Source organism: Pseudorca crassidens, chromosome 7, assembly GCF_039906515.1.
Source record: "Pseudorca crassidens isolate mPseCra1 chromosome 7, mPseCra1.hap1, whole genome shotgun sequence".
Lineage (NCBI taxonomy): Eukaryota > Metazoa > Chordata > Mammalia > Artiodactyla > Delphinidae > Pseudorca > Pseudorca crassidens.
The window spans coordinates 105,009,805-105,032,333 of record NC_090302.1 but is presented as its reverse complement, the minus strand read 5'-3'; the positions used below and the strand labels follow the sequence as shown (position 1 = coordinate 105,032,333).

General features: G+C 49.8%; 1 protein-coding gene across 5 annotated transcripts in view; it reads right to left on the bottom strand.

Moving 5' to 3' along the window:
* The window catches only part of SCARA3 (scavenger receptor class A member 3), a 41,726-nt gene extending 23,747 nt beyond the window's left edge, over nucleotides 1-17,979 (bottom strand). The window contains exons 1-2 of one of the 5 annotated variants that reach the window (XM_067745224.1): nucleotides 17,366-17,651; nucleotides 5,649-5,716 (exon numbers count right to left, since the gene is read on the bottom strand). In XM_067745224.1, the coding sequence (XP_067601325.1) occupies nucleotides 5,649-5,667 (19 nt within the window). In that variant the 5' untranslated portion in view covers nucleotides 5,668-5,716; nucleotides 17,366-17,651. Of the gene's footprint in view, nucleotides 1-4,873; nucleotides 5,025-5,648; nucleotides 5,717-17,365 lie in introns of those variants that run through there. The other 4 variants (XM_067745225.1, XM_067745228.1, XM_067745226.1 and 1 more) reach the window with 4 other exon arrangements.
* Between the last annotated feature and the right edge of the window lie 4,550 nt (nucleotides 17,980-22,529).

Sequence of the window (22,529 nt, the reverse complement as noted above, 5' to 3'; positions counted from 1 at the left end):
AGAAATAGAAACCGGCCTGAAGATGCCCCCACTGGCCAAATCTGGGACAATTTGAGCACTAAAATAATTAAGTATAATAATGAAATTACAAGTCATTGAAGAAACAGGAATCCATACCAATGATAGACAGACAGACAGGTAGGGAGAAGGGAGGGCTCTTCTTACTGCTGGAGTTGGGACTGAATCATCATGATTAAGACCAGATCATGTTAGAACCATGAGTGGACGCCACCTCTTGGGAAAATTTTGATGAAGAACAGTATATATGTATGCTTACGTATAAGCCTTTATCCATGGCCTTAAACTGTCTGCTTACAGACTACTTATTAGTTGCAAGGGAGGAAAAAACCCAGTAATTACATAGTGGGGAAATCAGGCAACGCTGACCAGCACACACCATCATTTACGTAAGTTGCTGGCCAAGGGTGCATAACCACAATCGAATCATGAAGAAACATGAGAAAAACACAATGTAAGCATTGTATTTTTAAAAGTTGGGGGGGGGGCTGTATTTTTCAAAAATATTAGAGTCAAAAAAGACAGTTGAAAGGTGAAGAGACATGACAACCAAATGCAATCCTTAATGTTAAGCTAGAGCCCGCTAGAGCCTGGAGGGAAAAGAAAACCCATCGAGGTTATTATCTGATCAACGAACATCGGAATACATATGGTACATTAGATAAAGAACTGAAGCGCATTCATGAAGTTCATAATTGTACCTTGATCATATTCCTGTTCTTAGGAAATCCACACTGAACTATTCAGAAGTAAAGAACCATGATGTATGTAACTTACCCTCAAGAGCTTCAGGAAAAATTTATGTGTCTGTGTGCATATGCAATAAGTGTGTGCATGGATAATACTGCAGTGAAAATCCTTATACGTAAAATGTTATGCACATATAGGACTTTATTTAGACAGTTTTCTAAAAGTGAATGGACTGGAGCAGATTGTAAGAACATTTTAATGTTCTAGAAACCAATGAACAAACTGACATCTAGAAAGGGCATACAAATGACACTTCCACCCACACAGCATATGAATATATACTGATATACTAGTCCTTCCCCAATGAGTCTTATAAAAAATAAATGTCTTTATGAGTTTAACTCAAAGAATCTCCGTATTTTATTTTGCACGTTTAAGAATTATTAGTGAAATGGAACATTTTCAAGTGCTTGCTAACCATGCCTTTCCACGAATTAACTATATGTAGCCTTTGCCCATTTTTCTGTTGAACTGTTGATTTTTCTTTTCACAGAAGGTTTTGATGAGAACATAACCTATCATCATGTGTCTTGCAGATGTTTCATTATATTTATTTCTGAAAATTGTTAAAGCTTGTGTGTGCATAGCTTTGGGGCCACCATAATGCACTCCAGGGGGACGGAGAGGGTGGGGAGGTGTGGAAGGGCATTCATATTGTAGCCCCTGATTAAACAGTGGATCCTGAGGGGTCTGTGTTCAAGACTCTTTCTTCCAGAGGGCATTTCCTAGACTTTTGCCAGGTGCCAGGGGGGCGACCGATCTGGGATCACTGTGGTTTGATTCCTTAGATTGGATCACCCAAGTGTGCACATAGAATATATACTAGATCCCCAGACCAGGTGAGGGCAAGCCTGTGTTAACCCAGCACCGCCCCCTTCCCCTCACCCGGAGTGTCTGGAGATATCCCATTTCCTTGTCAGCTCTCTAGCAGGTAGATTTCGCATCTAGCCTCTTTCCCTTCCCCTCCCCCCTTTTCAAGGAGCAGACTGGCTGGGGTGAGACTCAAAATCATTAACCACAGGTCTGGGCGCTGACCAAACAGTAGGAAGACCGTGGCCCATCAGAAAACAATGGGGCCAAAAAAAAAAAAAAAATAACCCCAACCAGAATGGCTGTCCCAGGGTGAGAGCACCTGGAAGCAGCATCTTCTAGGGTTGGAGTTTTATGCTGGGAGGTCTTTGGTTCAGCAAAGGTCCACAAGTGCCCCTTGTGCCTCTCACAGCCTTGTCTTCTCCTGCACCCAAGACTAGAGATTCCTAACATCCAGCTCGTGCATTTGTGGACTCGTTTGGTTTCAGTCCCTAATTTTAAGGGTTTTTTTTTTTTTGGCTTGGTCCCTAGGGATTTCCCGTTTTCTTTCAACTCTAGCTATGCATTTAGCAGTTTGCTTGTAGTTTATCAGGCACTTAAACTTTATAACCCAGGAATATTTTAAGTTGGTAATGCTAGAAAGTAGAAGCTCCAATTTTTGTTTTTCTTTGTTCCCTTTTTTAAAGTGATGAAGGGTTGGATCTTGCCTTGGGGCAATCTTCACAACGATGCTATAAACTTTAGAGTCGGTAGTACCACTTTCATAGGCAAAAAGACTGCGGTTCAGAGAAGTTAAGAGTGTTGCTTAACAGCACCCAGGATATGTGGTGAAGCTGAGATCTGAACTCGGAAGTCTTCTCTACCGCACCCACTCCCCACTCAGAGTAATGAGACAAGGTTCTACAAATGCTAAGAATCCTTGCTCCTGTGACTACAAGGTGAGCAGGTAGAAATGAAGGGGGCTGGGCCCAGGACTGGCCATGGTTCTCAGGTTCTCTGGCAATGACCCGGAAGCAGCCTCATTTCCCAAGTGCTGTGCTGTCGTGACCACTGTGACCTACCCAGGAGCCAAGAGGCAGAGTGGGCAAGGAATGCCCGATAAGTGAGGGCAGCCCTGAACGGGCTCAGTCGGGGAGGGACTGTGGGTAACCCCAAATGAAAGATGCCACCATCACTGCCATGAGTGCCCTCTGCTTGTCCTCCAGGTCACGACTTACATGTCGCCTCCTAGCAGCCTTCCCTGAGCTCCCAGACTGGAGGAAGTCTCTTGCTTGTTACACATTCTTCCATGTGGTCTGTATTTTCCCTTTGTGGAATGCAGTATACCTGTTATTATTTATCTGACAGCTCTCTTCCTCAGTGTCTAAGATCTGAGGGTAGGGACTGTGTCTGTCTTTTTCTCTGCTTTACCCAAAGCCCCTAGCACAGGGATTGGCACAGAGAAGTGCTCAACAAACACAATTTCGCATGGGACTATGAATGGTTTTGTGTTACCCTTCCTGGTAGGGGGTCTATGCCTGCACGTGTAATCATGGAGAAGCCCGGTGCAAAGACCAAGGTCAGCCCCCTACCCTCAGAGACTCTGAGTTAATGCGGGGGGAAGGCAGAGACCTGGGTTCATACCCTTTATCCCCACAGCTAGCCTGACAGAGAGACAGGGTGAGAAGTTATTCTCCCAGTTTTACAGATGGGGAAGCTGAGTTAGGAGGAGGAGGGTTAACTTTGAATGCCTGGCTAAAGCCACAGGGACAGCTAGTGATGAGACAGGCTGGGACCTGGGACCCTTTGCTGCAGTGCTTGCACCTGGACAGAAACGTCTCCTCCAGCAATAACATACAAAGAAACTATAAGGGGCTAAAAAGAACTGCGTGCATGCACAGTTGGGGCAAGTGACGGACATAAAGATACCGAAGACCAACAAAAAACCCCAACTGCCACTTCTGAAGAGCCGGAAGCAAAAACAGGGTGTTGGGAGCAAAAGCAGGGTACTGCACGTGCCCCCTGCATGCAACACCACCTAAGGGGTGGGCAAAACTCCTAAGCCATCCCTCCGGCCTGCCCCATGGACACACCCCTACCCTCACCCCATATAAGAAAGAAGCTCACACCCCACCCCCGTCGGGGAGCAAGCAAGGAAACCTGTGGTTTCAGGGGCCCCAGTAAAGCCTTGCCTGAATTTCTTGTCTGGCCTCTGATCAATTTCTATTGACTGGGGAAGGACAAGACCCCTGATCTGTAAGAGTGGCAAAGCCTCCTGAATTTCATGCTTGAGTTTCCTCTCCACAGTAACAAACTGCAGGTAGCCTCTGTCTGATACAGTTAGTGTGTTCTCGTGTGTGTGTGTGTGTGTGTGTGTGTGTGTGTGTGTGTGTGCACGCTTTGGAGGAGGGTGGGTACAGTAGCAGAAGGAAGGCTGACATGACTGGTACCCTTTATACGTATCCTAAGAAATCAACCTCTTGAGCCCCGCTTTGTGTCTTAAGGCTGTCACCCTATCATCAATCTGCCGACAGTTGAAGAGCATAACATCGCCTGGAATGTTACCAGGACTGCCGTCGCTTCCCCATAAACGAGCGCCACAGGCGAGGCGGTGCCTTCTGTGCTGTGTCAGACCAAACCCTCGCCCTAACTAGCGGCACCCTCTCACCCCCCAGATGATTTCAGCCGGAACCACGCTGTGGGCTGTTGGATTTACCGCAGCCCCGGGGGCCCCTCAGGGAGGTATTCCTTCCACTCCTTGGAGCAGAGACTCCTCCTAGGCCTGTGTTTCTCATCTCTCTCCACCCCTGGTGGTGCCTGCGTGCCCGCCCCTGTGACTAGGCCTCCTCCCTCTTCTGGCTCCAGGGTCAATTTCATCACTTCCCTGTTTATAGCCTTTGCAGGGAATCTGGGAAGACTTAAATCAAGCAAGATGGACACCAACCTTCAGCAAACACCCCCTCGGAAAAAACACAGCTCTGTCATAACTCTGCTCTCCCACCGAGAGCCCCTAGATTGGCAGTCATTAGCAAGTGAGAATTCACCGAGACTCGTCCGATACTTTGCGGAGCCGCCCGCGGGAAGGGGAATGATGGCCAGCGCGATCTCAGCTCTCTTTAGATGAGGGGCTTCGCAAATGTTTGGCCCTATTCCCTTTTTCCCTTTGCTGACGTCACAGCTCCATAACTCACAGCCCCACCTCTCCCCACCGTCCCCCCTCCCCGGGTCCCATGCCCAAAGAGCTCTTCTCTTTCTAATCCTTCCAACTTCCTGTTTACTAGCGCTGAGCCACGGACCCTGGGGACCCCTAATTTACCTATGGCTGGAACGCTATAGCAACTGTTCCACTTCAGCCTTGTTCAGCTGAAGGAGGACATAATCCAAAGCTTTGCGAGGCTCTTAGAAGCCAAACCCTGTGCAAGCACGCACTCATTATACTCGCATTACACCAAGACTGAGCCAGTCAGAGGAAGGATGAGGAAACAGACATAAAGAATTGAGAGGAGCTGGGCTTGAGGGACAGAGGCTATGACTGATGAGAGGATGATCGATGAGACAGGATCTGTACTCTCCCCTTGCACTGGACCAAGTGGGGTCAGCAGAGACAGGAAAAGAATTCTCCACCCCCCTCTGCATCTCCCATGCTGCCTGTTCCCATGCCTTCTGGGGCCATGTGACTGAGTGTTCCCATGCCTTCTGGGGCCATGTGACTGAGTGTTGGGTGCCCCAGCTTTCCAGAGCTTTCAGAGAGAGGGAGTGGGAAGGGAACTTACAAGTCACAGAGCCCACCTGTCATGTTACAAAGGCTGGCAGAGGTTAAGTCATCTGTCAGCTAGTTAGAGGCTCCGAAATGCCCAGGGATCTGAAGCAAGATGCAAATGCACACACAGAGCGCTTGCAGAGTTACACACACACAGCGCAGACAGGCCACGGAGCTCGGAAAGGCCTCTCCCATCCAGGCTCAGCATCTGTTTACACGTCTGGCCTGCCAGTGGTTTGTCATCCCCATGAGGTCAGGAAATCTTCCCTCAGCCTCTTTCAGCACAGGGCTGACCTCATAGTGGGTGTTCAAAAAAGATGGGTTTGCTGACCTTTTGAGAAGGCCTGCATCCTTAGTTAATTGTTAACTTCTGCCCTTTTAATTAAGAGCTCAGTTTTACTAAAAAAAGATTAATGATTTAAAATATGGTTTAAATATGGTTTATTCTTAGAGTTCTCCCTGGCTAGGGAGTGTTGGGGAGTTCTGATGCATTGAAGATGCAAAGGCTTAAAGCGGCAGCGACTTAAAATGAATATACAGGGAGGGGCCTAATGCCTGGATTGAAAAGGAATGAAAGGCTAGGTTGGGGGCGGTGCAGCAAAATTTAGCATCTTCTTCCCCTCCCTTTCTCAGAGCTGGAACAAGGGATATGATTTTCCTCTCCTAAAGCTAAAAGGCCTCCCTGTTTTGGGGGGGGTGGTGGTGGTTAATTTTTTCCATGTGTCCAGTTAATCACTTTAGAATACCACCAACATGTTTATGGCCCTCTCAAATCAGGCTGTGGTTCCTTCCTGCATCATACGTAAACCATCCATGAAACTGAGCACTTCTTGACATGCTGAAAACTGGGAAGCACCTGCATGTCAGTGTGGGCTGCCAGGTGCCTGGAATGGTGGACGATGTCGCCACAGTTGTCTGAAAAGAGGCCACCTTTCCAGGAAGGCAGAAGTAGCCTCTGTTGCCTTCTCTCTGTCTCTCTTTGTGTACTCTTCTTTTTTTTTTTTTTCATTTTGCTGATTCCAGGAGAAAGGCCACTGGGACAGGAGGGGGTGGGCTTGGGAAAGGGCACCGGCAAAGCTAGGGTAATGCCTGGAACCTTAAGTATTCAGGAAAACCCCTCTCTTGAGACAAGCCTGGGACAGCCCGCTGCTCTGGGTAGCAAACATCGAAGACTCTGTGAGCCAGTTTCGGCCTCCCCTGTTCCAGAGGCCCCAGGGGATTGGAGCTGTCATGAGGGAGCATTCTCATCCCTGTCATGAAGAAGCCAGGCCCATGAATGACCTACTGGAGGCATAGCCGGGCCCCACTCTTCAGCTAGCGATCTCTACCCAAATTCCAGGCAGTGAATTAAAAAAAAAAAAAAAAATTAGCCTTCGAAGACAGCGCTGCAAGCCCAGACTCATAAAGTAGTGGCAACCACCAGAGACTTGAAAGAACCTCTGTTTCTCCCATACCTATGGTCACATTCTCCAACTCAAATATCAGAAAGGCCGCCACAAGGGAACTCCCTTGCTTTTTTCAAGCCTCAGCTCCCACAGAGCCACGTTGCAGAGAGTTTGATTTGAAGGTGCCAGAGTCGGCACATGGCTGGGCATGACTTCTGGCTCTGCTGGGGCTGAGCCGGGTTCACTTGTCCCTCTGGAGGTGGAAAATAGCCCCGACCTGTTCACCAACTGCTAACTCAACTGTGGTCGCAGAGTCCAGCTTTCGGTTGACTGAACATGCGGTGTTGATTCACTCTTTAGCCTTTCAGGGACTGCAGTCTTCCGTCAGAGTCAGCAAGGGGGGAGAGATTCGAGGAACTGAGGAAAAGGTCTTTCTCTGGGAACTTCAAGGAACATATTTTGATGATTATCTTCTACAGAGTTCACAGAGTGGGTTTTCAAAACAGCCAATTGGGTCAGTAAAAATAAAGTTTTCGGAGCCTTCTCAGGAGCCAATGCTATATTTAAAGTTGCAGAATAATTGTAGTTTATGGTCGGAGAAGGCTATAATTAAGGTGGCAAAACTGTTTTCATTGGAACCCTTCTGCCGTGACCCCCTCCCCACAGGCTTCCGCTGAGGGTACGTTTATATTCGGATGGGAATCAGTCTGTCCCTCTCTGCTCTGATGATCTGGTCCTTCCCTTTCAGATTCTCCTGCTCAGCAAGGTGTCGTGATTTGCTCCCTTGTGACTGTCGCCTCTTTTCTGCTCCTTCATTCCTAAAATCCACATTTGATGCTCTTGGGACAGGCATTTCCTCTCCTTGCTGCCACCTCTGCCTGTATCCTCAGGGCCAGCCCCCAGCCCCCAGCATCTGCTGTCTTCCACGGTTCCTATAACCACAGAGGTTGTGGGCGATCTCCCTCTTTATCCTAAATGACTTTCCTCCCCTTTCTTGCCCTCAGTATTCTGACTGGGGCACTCCTGGCATTTGAGTGGCACAGGTCTCCATTAGACAGGATTTACCCACGCCGAGCAGACATCTGGCGTTCTGACCCACTGAATGCCAGTAGCAACCCCTGGTTATCTGCGACGACTCCAAATGCCAACCCGTACTCGTGGGTTCCACGTCTGCGGATTCAACCAACCGCGGTTAGAAAATATTTGGAAAGAATTTTCCAGAAAGTTCCAAAAAGCAAAACTTGAACTTGCTGAGTGACCAGCAACTATTTACATAGCAATTACAGTGTATTTACAACCATTTACATTTACACAGGCATTTACAGTGTATTAGGTGTAATAACTAATCTAGAGGTGATTTAAAGTATATGGGAAGATGTGTGTGGGTTATATGCAAATACCATGCCATTTTATATAAGGGCCTTGAGTATCCTTGGATTTTGGTATCCGTGGGGGACCCTGGAACCAATCCCCTGCAGATATAGAGGGATGACTGTACCCCTTCAAGGGGTTGTATAACCTCTATTTCAGAAGAGAACCCCAGCTATTCACTCAGTACAACGGACCTTAACCGTCCCCCATCACATACACAATGGTCTCCTCTTGGAGACAGCAGCTCCTCCATCGATCCTGAACCCCACAAACCCAGTAGGGTGGGAGGGGTGGGAATCATGAGTTTCTTGATCTTGATTGTTACCTCTGGGCCTTCAAACCCCTCACTCTCTGCTTTTCACCACTTCCAGTCATGTATTCCCTCGCAGGGGATTCTCCTTCCCCTCTCTGGGCTCTGTGTGCAAAATAGTGAGAATACCATCTCCTGCACAGAGCTGCTGTGAAAATGAGACAACATACAAAAAGCACCTGGTACACAGTAAATACTTGATAAATGGTAGCAACAGCCATTTTTATTAGGATTGTTTTTCTATCCCACTTGAATTGCTGCTGTCATTTCTCTCTCTTTCCTAATGCCTGTCACTCTCAGGACCAATTTCCAACTTTCAAGAAGTTCAGTTTTCAAAAACACGTCCTACAGAGCACTAGTTCAAAATATTCTTTGTGAAAAGGGGTTCTTTGATCAAGTAAATCTGGAAAATGCTGCGTTTTCCATCACCCTCTCGAGACTCGCATTAACATAGTACAAATTTTGAAAAATTCTGCAAAAAAAGCCCATCTCTATCTGTGTTTAATTCTGTGTTTCTCAAACTTATTTCACCGTAGAATTTCTTGCCATTCTTGAAAACAATGATCTATTAAATCCAATGGAACTGGCAGTCAGAGGTGCACCCACATTGGGGAATACTGTTCTGGATAAGTGCCTCACCTGGATTCAATGATTTCTTCATCCTGTCTCCCGCCACCAGCTTTAATGGAGGGAACATGTTGAAAGCCCACTGGGTCTCTAGACCGCAGGCCTCCTTGACCTGGAATCTGTAGGTCTCATCTCCACGTTGGCCGCAGCTCAGCCTGCACATCCTCTGGGGTAAACCTAACTGCTGTTCTGTCTGCATGATCGCAAGCTCTCTTCTTGCACCCTCTCCCGCTGTTTTTCCTAATCCCCTGCACTAAGTCTTTATACTCCTGCTTCTCGCAGGCAGTCAGTCTGGACCCCAGGATCACCTTCGGCTCCCGGGAGCCTTTAGCTTTCTCTCCTGGCCCTTTTGCCTTTGACTCCCCAGGCCTTTCTCTCTGCACTGCACTGGGGACCCAGCCCCGTGGGGGCATGTCAGACACTGGTGTGGCTCTGTCGCCGGTCAGATCTTCCCATCTGCATCCTCACCCACTATTCCTCTTCTTCTCAGCCCACCTCATGCTCCAAAGATGAGCTCACTACCTCCCTTTCTGAAAAGATCAAATGCATTAGGTTTAAGCTCGTCATCTTGCCCTAACTTCCTCCAGGCGCCTACCCCTTAAACCCAGTGTAGATGAGGGTGTGTGGAGATGGGCCCTCGTGCCCTGGGAGCACAGTGTGGACTCTACTTCCAAACTTCATTTTTTTTCGACTGAAGTACAGTTGACGTACAATATTATATAAGTTACAGGTGTACAGCATAGTGACTCACAAGCTTTAAAGATTGTATTCCATTTATAGTTACTATAAAACACTGACTATATTCCCTGTGCTGTACAATATATCTTTGTAGCTTGTTTTATACAAGTAGCTTGTACCTCTTCATCTCCTACTCCTGTCTTGCCCCTCCCCCCTTCCCTCTCCCCACTGGTAACCACTAGCTTGTTCTCTATATCTGTGAGTCTGTTTCTTTTTTGTTATAGTCACTAGTTTGCTGTATTTTTTAGATTCCACATATAAGTGATGTCATTACAGTATTTGTCTCTCTCTGACTTATTTCACTCAGCATAATACCCTCCCAGTCCATCCATGTTGCAAATGGCAAAGTTTCATTCTTTTATATGGCTGAGTAATATTCCATTGTGTATATATGTGTGTGTGCATGTGTATATATATATGTACCACATCTTCTTTATCCATTCATCTGTTGACAAGACACCTAGGTTGTTTCTTTATCTTGACTATTGTAAATAATGCTGTTAGAACTTTGGGGTGCATATATCTTTTTGAATTAGTGGGGTTTTTTCAGATATATACCCAGGAGTGGAATTTCTGGATCATATGGTAGCTCTATTTTTAGTTTTTTGAGGAACGGCCATACTGTTTTCCATAGTGGCTGCACCAATTTACATTCCTGTCAGAAGTGCACAAGGGCTCCCTTTTCTCCATGTACTCACCAACATTTGTTATTTGTGTTCTTTTTGATGATAGCCAAACTTCAAAAGAGCATGCCTTTTCACTCAGCAACCCCCTTCTAGGAATTTTTTCTAAGGGAATATGTATACCACTTGGCAAAGATGGAGATGTAAAGATTATCACTGCGTGCTATGATAAACCTGAGGATAAATGTATATACCTTAAATGCCCATTGATAAGGGATTGGTTAAAGAAATTATTGTAAAGCCATACTATGGAATATTATGCAGCCAATAAAAAGAATGCAGATCTATACTTACTGCCTAGGGAAGATATCTAGGTTCTATTGCTGAATTTTATAAATACATACATAGAATAAGCCATGTTATTAGTAGTATAATCTTACTTATGTGAAAAAAATCCATGTGCAAATAGACACTGAAGGATATCTGGAAGAACTCTCTTCCAAATCTCGTCAGTTATCTCTGAGGGATAGGAGTTCAGGTGAGTGCGATTTTTTTTTTTCCTTTTCTGAATTTTTCAAAATTTTTATAATGGGGATATATGGTAAAAAGATTAAATGCAACTAGGAATGCAAAGAGCCTATATCTACATCCTTCCTGGGGCCCCCATAAAGACAGCTTTTCTTCTTTTTTAAAAAATATTTATTTATTTATTTAGGGTGCTCCGGGTCTTAGCTGCTGCATGTGGGATCTAGTTCCCTGACCAGGGATCGAACCGGGCTCCCTGCATTGGGAGCGTGGAGTCTCACCCACTGGACCACCAGGGAAGTCCTAGCCTTTCTTCTTTCTACAGCAAAGCTCAGCCACTCCTATCTCCTTCATCCCTGGCCCCCATCTCCCCTTCTCTTCTCTCCCTCCACCTTCCAATGGGCAGGCCAGCACCACCTTGAAAAACCATTGACGCCTGGCCCCGCTTCTTACTTCAACTCCTTAGCTCCCTTTTCCTGAAACTTCTCTAACACAAGGTCTTCCTGTGCCTTTGCTTCAAACCCACCCACTCCCCTCTAGGTTTCTGCAGCCTACTTTTTTCAGAATCAAATAACCCTTAGCCAAGCCTGTCCATCAACAGTCACACTGTTGACCATTTTGTCCTTCTTGGAACTTTCTCCTCTTGGTTTCCATTACATTACATCCTCCTTCTCCCCCGGTGTCCCCAACCGCTCCTCTTGGCTCTGTTACAGGTTCATTTTCTTCTTCCCTCATTGCTTTCTCTGAAAGTAGAGATTTCCCAACATGGGGGAAGGGCATTAGAGAAGTAGCAACCAGGCCATCTCCTGACAAACCCTTCTAGGGCTTCTCCAAAGTGAACAGGAGTCAACAGGACACAGCTGGAGTCCTTGGCGTGGCACTCACGGCCTCCCGGTCCTGTGGCTCCCTGCATTTCTCTGCCAACCCTCAGTCTCCAGGCAAATCTCTCTCCCATCACCGGTGAACACACCCAATGACAGTGCCCAGCTTTCACCAACATGCTTCCTGCTCCTGCTGTCTCTTGGATGACCCCATCCAAATCTTGTTCACCCTCTCCTCCTCCCTAAAGCCTTCCCGACCTGCCCCAACTTAAAAGGCTCTTTCTTTCTGGGGATTCCTATGCAATCTACTGTATATACCACTCCCTGGTTCCTCACATCATCCCCCTTGCTTACTTGGTTCTCTTCTTTTTTTTTTTTTTTTTTTTTTTGCGGTACGCGGGCCTCTCACTGTTGTGGCCTCTCCCATTGCAGAGCACAGGCTTCGGACGCGCAGGCTCAGCGGCCATGGCTCACGGGCCCAGCCGCTCCCCTGCCTCGGCAGGCGGACTCTCAAACCACTGCGCCACCAGGGAAGCCCTGGTTCTCAAGTGTGTATGTTTTGTCTCCACCGGAGGGCATCCTTGCTCCCCTTTAGACTAGCCGCTTCCTCCCCCAAAGTAGGTATTGATACATGTTTGCTGACTGAAAGGTGTGAGGCAACATCCCAGAATAACCACTATTTAACCTGGGTTCGGTTGGATGTGAAGGCATCCCATCTGCACCTTAAAGGAGTGTCTGCAGGTCTCCAGCTAGACGTTTAGGACACTGTCGGGTAAGGGTCTGGGGCTCAGAGGATTAAATCCGGTATCACCAGCCTGTCCCGTGTATCACATCCTTGAGACTAGGTGGGACTGTTCAATGAATGGGAGTCCACGGCTGAGACCACAGACTCTTCCAGAGGTGGAGCAGCAAAGGAGGAGAGACGAGAAAAGGACCAATAACACCCAAACTCTCTCCTTGGGACCTCTCTTATGCACTTACCACTTTCAGACTTTTTTTGAATGATTTGGGCACAAGTCGTAAGTGTCCCAGGAAAGGGTGCGCTCCTGGAGAGAAAGGACAGTGTCCAAACTCTAAGCCCTTCTCTGCATCTTTTTTGGCCGTTAGACAGACATAGACACACAAGCCCGGGCACTTGGCAGTTGGTAAAAAAAAAAAAAAAAATCCTGGTTAAATAGAAGCATGAATCTTTACCAAATACCTGTGTTAGGTTCTGGGGACATCATGGGGTGTCCTTGCCTTTAAGGACTTCAGCCCAGTGGGGGACTCAGATGTAACCACTGAACAAATATAATGGACACCTCCTAAGTGCCAGGCCTTGTGCAAGAGTGAGACAAGAAAAAGGCAGCCAGGGTCCTCACACTCATGAAACTCACACTTGGATACTACCCTGTGGGCATTACAGTCTTAGTCTGGGGGAAAACTGAGGATAGATAGACAGTTAGATAGAAATATACATACCGGGCTTCCCTGGTGGCGCAGTGGTTGAGAGTCCGCCTGCCGATGCAGGGGACACGGGTTCGTGTCCCGGTCCGGGAAGATCCCACATGCCGCGGAGCGGCTGGGCCCGTGAGCCATGGCCACTGAGCCTGCGCGTCCGGAGCCTGTGCTCCGCAACGGGAGAGGCCACAACAGGGAGAGGCCCACGTACGGCAAAAAAAAGAAAGAAAGAAATATACATACCCTCACAAAAGGAAAAACATTCGAGGAGAATGTCAGAGCTGGAAAGAACTTCAAAGAACATACAGTCTACTTGCAGATGAGACTGAGGGCCAAGGAGCACCAATGACTTCATCATAGTTACAAAGTGACAAAGCTGGTGTGTGACAGGGCTAGGCTCAACCTTGGGCTCCGTGCTCACCACACACACACACACACACACACACACACTAAATTAAACATGATCAAAACAGAGACAGTGAATATATGAGTGACACGGTCCATCATGCTGCTGTACTTGCCAACTCTGTACTTGTAACACCCAGCACAGCTGCCTGTCCTTCACGAAAACTGCCAAGCTGTCCACCAACATCTATTGAGAACTAGAATTCTTTGTCCTCGCTCCCAAATTAGTTTTAGGTGGGAGTCTTCAGTTATTAAAATCACCCCAGCTGGATGGCAAGGTGACCAGCTTGTGTGTGTGCGTACGCGCGCATGCGTGTGTATGTGTGTCTGTCTGTCTGTCTGTTTGGAGCTGATCTCCAACATCTGAGCCCCAGGGCACCCCTCGTCCGCATCAGGCCACTTATTGGCTCTGTGCACCTTTGCTGTGTCGGCCCCTTCTAGTCGCAGGCCCCCTCCAGTGTCCCGAGGTCTGGGGATGGAGGTCAGGCTTCCAAAAGGGACGCAGTCTGCACATTCATGAGTGGATATATCCCCCCTGCCAAGTTGCAAGAGGTAGATTTTCCTAGGATCACACTGCTGTTTTCTGAGACCCCCTGCTCTCCTGCCCGCCCTTTGCCTGTGGGCTGTAGGCACTGCTCCCCGATTCCGTGGGGAGGGGTCATTTCCCCCAGGTTTGGGGAACAGCAGGGTGTGGCTCTGCCCGTCCATGGCAGCTGAGGCCAAGTCTCCCAGGGACATAGTGGCCCATGAGGTAGGCCCACTTCCAAGCATCTCTTTACCAAGTCACTTCTGCTCCCTACGTGGCTCTCAGGCCCGGAGCTCCTGGGCTGAGTCACAGTGCATCAGAGCAAGATGGTTCTCAGGGACCACCCAGCAGGGAACGAGGCCCACAGAGGGAACACTGACCAGAGCCTCATGCGGGGCCAGGACTAGAGCCTCTGTCCTTGACTCTCAAATCAGTCATCTTCGCAGGGAACCAGGCCGCTTCTGGAGGGGTGACTCACATGTCTGGGAGGGGATCTCACAACAGGACCCTCTCGCTGGAGATGTGGGAACAATTCCACAGGTGGCTGTTAATGGCCCAGACAAGCCAGTGGGCAGCTCCAAGGTGGGCCCATCACCAGGGGCTGGTGGCAGCTGCGTGCCCCTCAGGTGTGAGAGGGGCTGGACCCGGAGCTGGGCCCTGCTTGCATCAAAAGATGCGGCTGCCTGGGAGGCCCGGCTGCCAGCCAGTGGGCAGGTGGGCAGGAGGCGCCTCAGGGTGGAAACAGCTTGGCTGGCAGAGCGGACCCTGGCACCTGGCCACTGGTGGCAGCGCGCCTTAGCAGACCTGTTTTCTTGTTTAAGTATCGTCCCCGCCAACCTCCACAAAACATAACATCACCGTGTTTTGCTTTGAGCGGGGATAGTGAACCTTTGCCAGCAGATGTGCTTCTCAGATTGGTGCGGCCCTCGGAGGACAGTCTGAGGCCAGCCTCCCCCGGGGAAGGCCATCCTGGAAGGGGCAGCCCACTCTTCTGGGCACTTTATTTTTTTCCACGTGGGTAAAAAAAATCCTGATTCCTCCACAGATGCCCCCAAGGCCAAATACTGACTGCCTGCCCTGGCTTTTCCATCTCAGGTAGAGGGGGTGGCTCTTCCTGGCCCCCGGGGAGGATGAGGGGAGACCCTGCAGGGAGGTGGGCTGGGAATCAACCCCGCCTTCCCCGCAGCTCTGCGGCCCGGGCCCTGGGAGGTTATGGAAGATCCTAGAAGGTTTCCCAAAAGTGGAGGAAAAACACACAAGAGCTGCCCTGAAGGCGTCAGCGGACAGGAATTCGGCCCCAGGTGGCGGTGAGGCTGCCGTCTGAGGGAAAAGGAGGGAGAGGGGCAGGACTTGGGTTTCTTGCTCAGAGCCCATAGCCTCCCAGTCAGCAGGCCAGGAAGACGCTGGGACCCGACGACCTGCTTCAGCCGGTCCTCCTCACAGACCTCCTCTCAATACCTGTTCACACCAGCTCCTTCCTCCGCAGCTTAGAGGAGTCGCATTGCCTCGCTGAGTTTCAGAAAGGCGGGCCGTGTGTTCCTGACTCCCTTCCCGGGAGCTGGGTGTCTCCTCCGTTTCAGGGGACTTCGGCCCTGCCTGGCTTTTCCCCGGTCTGTTTTCCCCCAAAGAGCTCTTCTGGAAAGTTGGCGGAGCCAAACCACTCTGAGAATGTGCAGCCTCTTACCATCACCATCAAGGTCCAGAGCGGCGTGGGCCCCAAGCCTGTGGTGAGATGTGGCCTCAGACCTTTCCAGAGGCTTCTGGTAATGACCTGCCCCAGGACCGCTGCCTGGGCACAGGACACTGCACAGATGTGGTAGCTGAGAGCAGGAACCTGGTGAGTGAGGCTCCTCTCTGCTGCTAAGGGAACTCCCTGGGGCTGATGATAACTTGCTTGCCTCGTCCCAGATAGATCAAGACGTGGTGAGGCCACCGGGAAGCACAGACAGAGGGACCAGAGGCCGGAGGGAAGGAAGAGGGATGTATGCATCAGCAAGCACACCGGCCTGGAAGTCAGGAGCCCTGGGCCGGTCCCCCTGACGAGCTGTGAATCTCAAGCAAGTCCCTTCTCTCATCCACAGTCTCAGCAATGTAATTTGCGGGGCCCAGTGCAAAATAAAACTGCTGGGCTCCCTTGTTAAAAAATTATTAATAGTTTCCAGACAGCGACAGCAGAGCACTGAACCTCATGTGGTGCCCTGGGCCCCTGGGGGACTGCACAGGTGACACACCCATGAGGCTGGTCCTACCTGCTTGGGCCTCAGTTTCCGCAACTATACAACATGGAGGCTGTGATCCATCAGAGGTTTACCCGTGGAGCCTTTTCTTCACAGGAACCCTCAAACCCTTCTACGCAAATGAAGCGGCTTCGCCAACGCCAACGCCACCTGACGGCACAGCGGAAAGCCCTGCAGATGACCCCGGAAGTCCTTTACCGTTGCAACATTCAGTTAAGCTATCTGAAGGATTATCGTAAAGCAGGTGAGGGAGCATCAAAACCCCGAAGTTCTCTGCCCCACAGTATGACTCCAAAGCCTGTTTCTCCCTTAGCCTGAGAATGACGGTGAAGACCAGGGGTGCACTCTCCCGGGCCTCGAGTAAACCAGGCCCGGGGATGAGCATCAGGGACCAAGTTTGGTTCTTGTTTCCATCCCAAGAACTGGCTGCAAGGACCACTGTGGTAATGCCCACTGGCCTGGGGAGAGCTCAGGCCTGCACCACTGATCTCCCCCTACTGCTCTGCGCCCAGGAGGTCAGAGGACGGTCAGCCAGGGTTCAGAGGTCAGGAAGGGCTGGGCCTGGGCTGAGAAACCCAGACACCGCAGGTCTCTCCTAGGGAAAGGGTGGAAGTTCCCGGAGGAGAATCCTGGGCCTGGCGCTGGGCAAAAGGCTAGGTGAGGGCCGCAGCAGCCTCTGAGATGGGTCCTCGGATGGGGTGATGCTGATAGAAGGTTGGGCTGGTAACATCGTTCTGTGCTGACAGGTTAAAGGGATCAGATACTTCTCTGGATTTACAACGGCTTTTCGGGAAAGAGCAATGGACGGTGAGCACATTCTGCATCCTCCCTCTCCTCTCCCTTGCCTCTGGACTTCAGGGCTCCATCCTGTCTTCCCAATACCTTTCTCCGGAGGATACGAAAGAGAAGCCCACGCACTTCCTACCGGGTGAGTCCTCCGGTCCTCGCCCGCCCTCAGAGAGAGGTGCCCACCGCGCCCGGGCAGGGTGAGGGGTCCCGCAGGGGCTCGCCTCGGAACTCCCGCGCGCGGGCGGGCTTACCTTTCATGGTCCCCGCTCCGGGGCCTCGGGAGGGCCCCGCCGGAGGCGGCTCGGCGGCCGTGCGACCCGGGCTGAAGCCGACGGGTCCCGGGAGGGCACGTATCGATAGCCGCCCTACGCGCCGCCCGCGGGAGTGGGGCTCGGTGCCGGAGTCACGCCGGAGCCCCGGCTGCGGAGGCGGCGCGCCGAGAGGAGGGTCCGCGGGGTCGCAGGCTGGGGGCGCCGCGCCCCGCCGCCCATGCCGCCGCCGCGCTTCCCGTGGAGGCCGGCGAGGCGAGGGCTGCGGCCGCCCCCGGCCCCGTGCGCCCGCCCTCCCTCCCTCCTCGTCACTCCTTGGGCCCCGGCCCAGATCAACTTCCTCGCTCTTTTCAAAAGTGCCGCGGCCGGGACTCTTTGTGCCGCCGCGGGCCCCCGCGCCCCGCACGGCCCCCCCGGAGTCCCCTCGCGCGGGGAAGGCCCCGAGCCCCGCCCACCGACCGCCTCCGGGAGCCGCTGCACTGGGGATTGGGGGCGCAAGGAAGGCTCTTCCAGAGCAATCGTTCGCGCGGTGGGGGCCGCCTGGTGGCTGGGGGCTCTCGATTTTCTCCCTGGACCTTTTCCTCACCCATCTGCGGGGTAAAGGGACTGTTTAAGTGAGGATCCCCGGGTTCCGGCCCCAGCCCCTCACGTCCTCCGGACTGCCTGGGACTGTCCCCGTTTTAGCACTGAAAGTCCCACATCCCTCGCTCCGGGGCGGACCCAGACGGTTGGTCAGGCCAGCTCTGCCACTCCGGGTGAGTGACTTTGGGCGGCCACTCCATGTCTCCAAGCCTCGGTTTTCTGCCGGAGAAAACTGGGCCCTGAGCGCTCCCAACTTCTGTGACTTTGTTCCTGGAGAGGCCTCTGGTATAAACAGTGACATCTGAGGGAAACGGGCCTCAGGCAAAGGAGTGGTGACTCTCTCGTCCGAGGCCCTCCTCCGGGAGCGGGAGTGTGGGGAACATTCCACACTGTCCCGGACTCCCTGAGGTTGCATCCTGTGAGGAAAGACAACAATTTAACAAGTAATGGTACTGAGGCGTGATGGCCATGGTGGCAGGATGGGGCAGGGGGGGACGGACCACACAGTGGGGACCACCTGGCCTGGCCTCTTTCCATTGCTACGTCAGCCCCTTTCCCACATCTCCACACCTCCATGCCCACCCCCATTTGGCCCTTGGAGTAAAGTAGGTGAGGTCAAAGGGGCAGAGAGACTTTCTCCTAAGCCTGGGAGCTGAGAAGGGGCCAAGGACAGCCCCCCCCCCCAGCCCCCCACCCCCGCCCCATTCACAAATCCCAGCCAGTCAGAGAGGGAGATGCTCAGCTCTCTCTAATCTCCTCCCCTTCCCAATGGCAAGTTTCAGTTCAAGGAGTGCATTCTTTCTGTGATTTCAGCAGAACCTCACCATGGCCTTGAGAGAGGGAGCCAGGAACCTACTGCCCATTTTACAGGTGAAGAGACTGAGGTTCAGAGAGGATTTTGCCTACCTGGTAGTAGTCACGAGGTACTCCTGGGGCTTTGAATCTGGATTCCAAGTCTGCCACATGAGCCTCAGTCTCCCAGACTGTGGCAGGGATCAGGAGGCTGCTTTGTAAACACCAGGGAGTTAGCCACCCGCAAAGCATCCTTTAGGCAGTTTACCTATATACTAATTAATTTAATTGTCTTAGCAGCCCTATGAGATAAGCACCATTATAGTCCTAATTTTTCAGAAGGTAGATATTGCGCTTAGTGTCACGTAGCTAGTAAGTGGAGATCTTGGGATTTGAACCCAGGGAGGCGAATCCAGCGCCTTTGTCCTTAGCCACGGTGCACCACCCTGCCTCTCACAGAAGCTACTCAAATATTTGTCAAAGAGAGAACAGACAAATGACCCTTGGTTTTCTCCATGCTTTCTTTAGTTGACTACATCCAAGATGTCTGGTGAGAAAAAGGTCCTAACCTTGTATGTGGGAGGATCCTCTCCCACCACCTCGCCCCCTTGGGATTGGAGGATGTATGTATGTGTTGCTATGGTAATGCAGATGCATCAGTAGAGAAATGAAATATACTGGTGTCTGGCTGTAGATGGACCCTGGATGAGCAGAGCTGGACCCAGCCCTGAAGAGGTTCAGAGGATGAACTCCTGCTCCCAAAGGACTGTGGGATCAAGGTCAAGATCACAGATGAAGAAGGGAGGAGACCGGATTTCCTGGAAATTTCACCAGCCTTTGGGTGAGAGTTTTCAGCTGTAATTTCAGGCAATTTCTATGAACAGCCAGAGGGGTGAACCCAGGGTCAACTGGGATAACTCCCCCTGAGAGACCAGATTATGGAACTGTTAGGATGTGGCTCAGCTGGGACTTGAGTGCAGAGGCATGGACAGCACCAGACAGGGTAGGCAGGGTGGGATGGGCTACAGAAGGTTGCTTAATATTGTTTTTAACTTGAGTTTGGTTGGGGAAGGTGTGGGGACAGTTGATAGCAGCACATACGCCATACTTATGTTGAAAGTCAAAGGAAATCGGTAAAGAGCAGAGGTCATTTAGAGGAAAAAAAATGGAATCACTAGTGGTGGAAACTTCATGTATTATTAATGAAGGTACAAAGTCTCAACTCAGTCCTTTTTTTAAATTGAAGTATAGCTGATTTATAATATTGTGTTAGTTTCAGGTGTACAGCAAAGTGATTCAGTTATATATGTGTGTGTGTGTGTATTATATATATATATATATTTCAGATTATTTTCCATTATAGGTATTACAAGATAGTGAATATAGTTCCCTGAGCTATACAGTAAATCCTTGTTGCTTACCTATTTTATGTATAGTAGTGTGTATCTGTTAATCCCATATCCTTAATTTATCCCACCCCCTTTCCCTTTTGGTAACCATAAGTTTGTTTTCTATGTCTGTGAGTCTGTTTCTGTTTTGTATATAGATTCATTTGTATTATTTTTTAGATTCCACATATAAGTGATATCATATAATATTTGTCTTGCTCTGTCTGATTTACTTCACTAAGCATAATATTCTCTAGGTTTATCCATGTTGCCGCACATGGCAGTACTTCATTCTTTTTTATGGCTGAGTAATATGACATATATATGCCATTTTCTTAAGCCAGTTGTCTGTTGATGGGCACTTGGGTTGTTCCACTTCAGTTCTTGAGCACTGTTGTGATTTACTCAGAACAAAGTCTCCTAGGGAGCTCCCCAGACTTTCCTTTCTATTTTCTACCCCCCAAAACTCTCTTTCTCCTAAAACTCAATTCCTCGACCAGTGCCCTTGATCCCTTCCCTCCCCCCCACCCAAGCTCCTCTCCAGCATTAGGGCATTGTTTCCACTTTTCCTTCTTAGAATGTGGCTTCAGCCCTCAATGCTCACTGAAATTGCTCCCTTCCTCCTAGTTGCCAAATATAATAGCCTTTTCAAAATCTGTACCCTTGTTAACCATTTTGTAGCTTTAACACTGTATTAGTCAGGGATCTCCAGAGAAATAGAACCAACAGCCAGCAGGCTGGAGACCCAGGAAAGAGTTAACGTAGCAGCTCAAGTCCAAAGGCAGTCTGCTGGCAGAATTCCCCCTTTCGTGGGAAAAGTCAGACTATTTCCCCTTGAGGTCTTCAACTGATTAGAGAAGGCCCACCACACAATGGAGGGTGTTCTGCTTGACTCAAGTCTACTAATTAAAATGATCTCATCTAAAATACATTTTCACATCTAGAAGCATCTAGAATAATGACTGACCAAATATCTGGGTACCATAGCCTAGCCAAGTTGACACATAAAATTAACCATCACAAACCATTGGCAGCTCCTTCTTGAATCTCTCTTTTCCCCTAGTTTATCTTATCCTACTTACTTCCGGTTCTCCTTCTGAATTTCTCTGACTTCTTTTTTTTTTTACTAAGGGCCTTTCCTATTTGGTACATTTTCTGAATGTAGACGTTCCTTACTCTTATATTAGTTAGTTGGTGTGAGTAAAATTCACTGCTGTGGCAACAACACACTATCTTAATAAGACAAAAGTTTATTTCTCACATGACAATCCAGTGTGGGTTGGACAGTTCTCTTCCAGATGGTGACTCAGGGACCCAGGGACCTTCCATCTTGTATTACCACTGTCTTCAACAAATGGCTTTAAGGTGGCTGCAAAACAAGAGAGAATGGAGGATCATGCATAGGAGAATTTTAAGGGCTGGGCTGGTATACAGCACTTCTACCCCTATTCCATTGGCCAGAGCCCCTCATAGTGAGAGGCCTTGAAAATAGACTTCGCTGTGTGCCCTGGATAGAGGGAGAAGCACAGATCAGGGAGCACGGGCATTCCGTTCAGACCACCTTCGTGGTCACCGAATACCTGTTTGCTCCTTTCTTTTTGCACACAAAACATGTTCATTCCTCCCCAGGAAGGCAACTCAAAGTATGCCCACCACTGAGCTCCAAGTTCAGGCTCTCCCTGTAAGTCTGTCTTTTCCTTCAGGTCTGGGAGTGGCTCCAGTCCAAATGGAGGAGCCTGGATCAGACCATCACAATAAAAACACACATTCAGAAAAGGGAAGAATGAAAGACACACAGTAGCTACGGGTCTGTGGAAATTTCGCGATCCCACAGGTGCTCTAAAGGCCCCTAATCCTGGGGTGGGGGAAGTTCTTTGCTTAGGCCCTCATTCAACTCTGGAGGAAATCTCTTGTCCATTATGTTCTGGGCTATGCCCTCTAGAAGGTTCTTCCTGCTTACCACCCTCCTGGGACACATCTGAAGTGGATGCTGCGGGTGGGAGGTGGTGAGCCTTCCCTGAGAGCTGCTTAATTCTCACAGTCCCTTACCTCCTGGAGCAAGGTTGTTTTTCATCTCCAACTGTCAAGATGACAGGTAAAGGTCTAGGCGTGTGGGGTTTTGTTTGTTTCCCAAGAAAGTCCCTCAAAATTTTAGCAAAGTCTCATCTATTTGCTTCGAGTCAGTGTCGTGGGCCAGTGACCACACCCAGAGTTTTTTCCTAGAAATAGTTCTCGAACTGGCTTTATTTCTTTGTTTCCCCTCCCCTGTGCCTCTCTCTGTTTCTCAGAGGGCAGTTAACTACCTTGATGCTCCAAGACTTGACTGGGAAAGTCATCCTTAATCTGACCTTTTCACCAAGTCTAGGTCTTAATGGGTCTTTGCT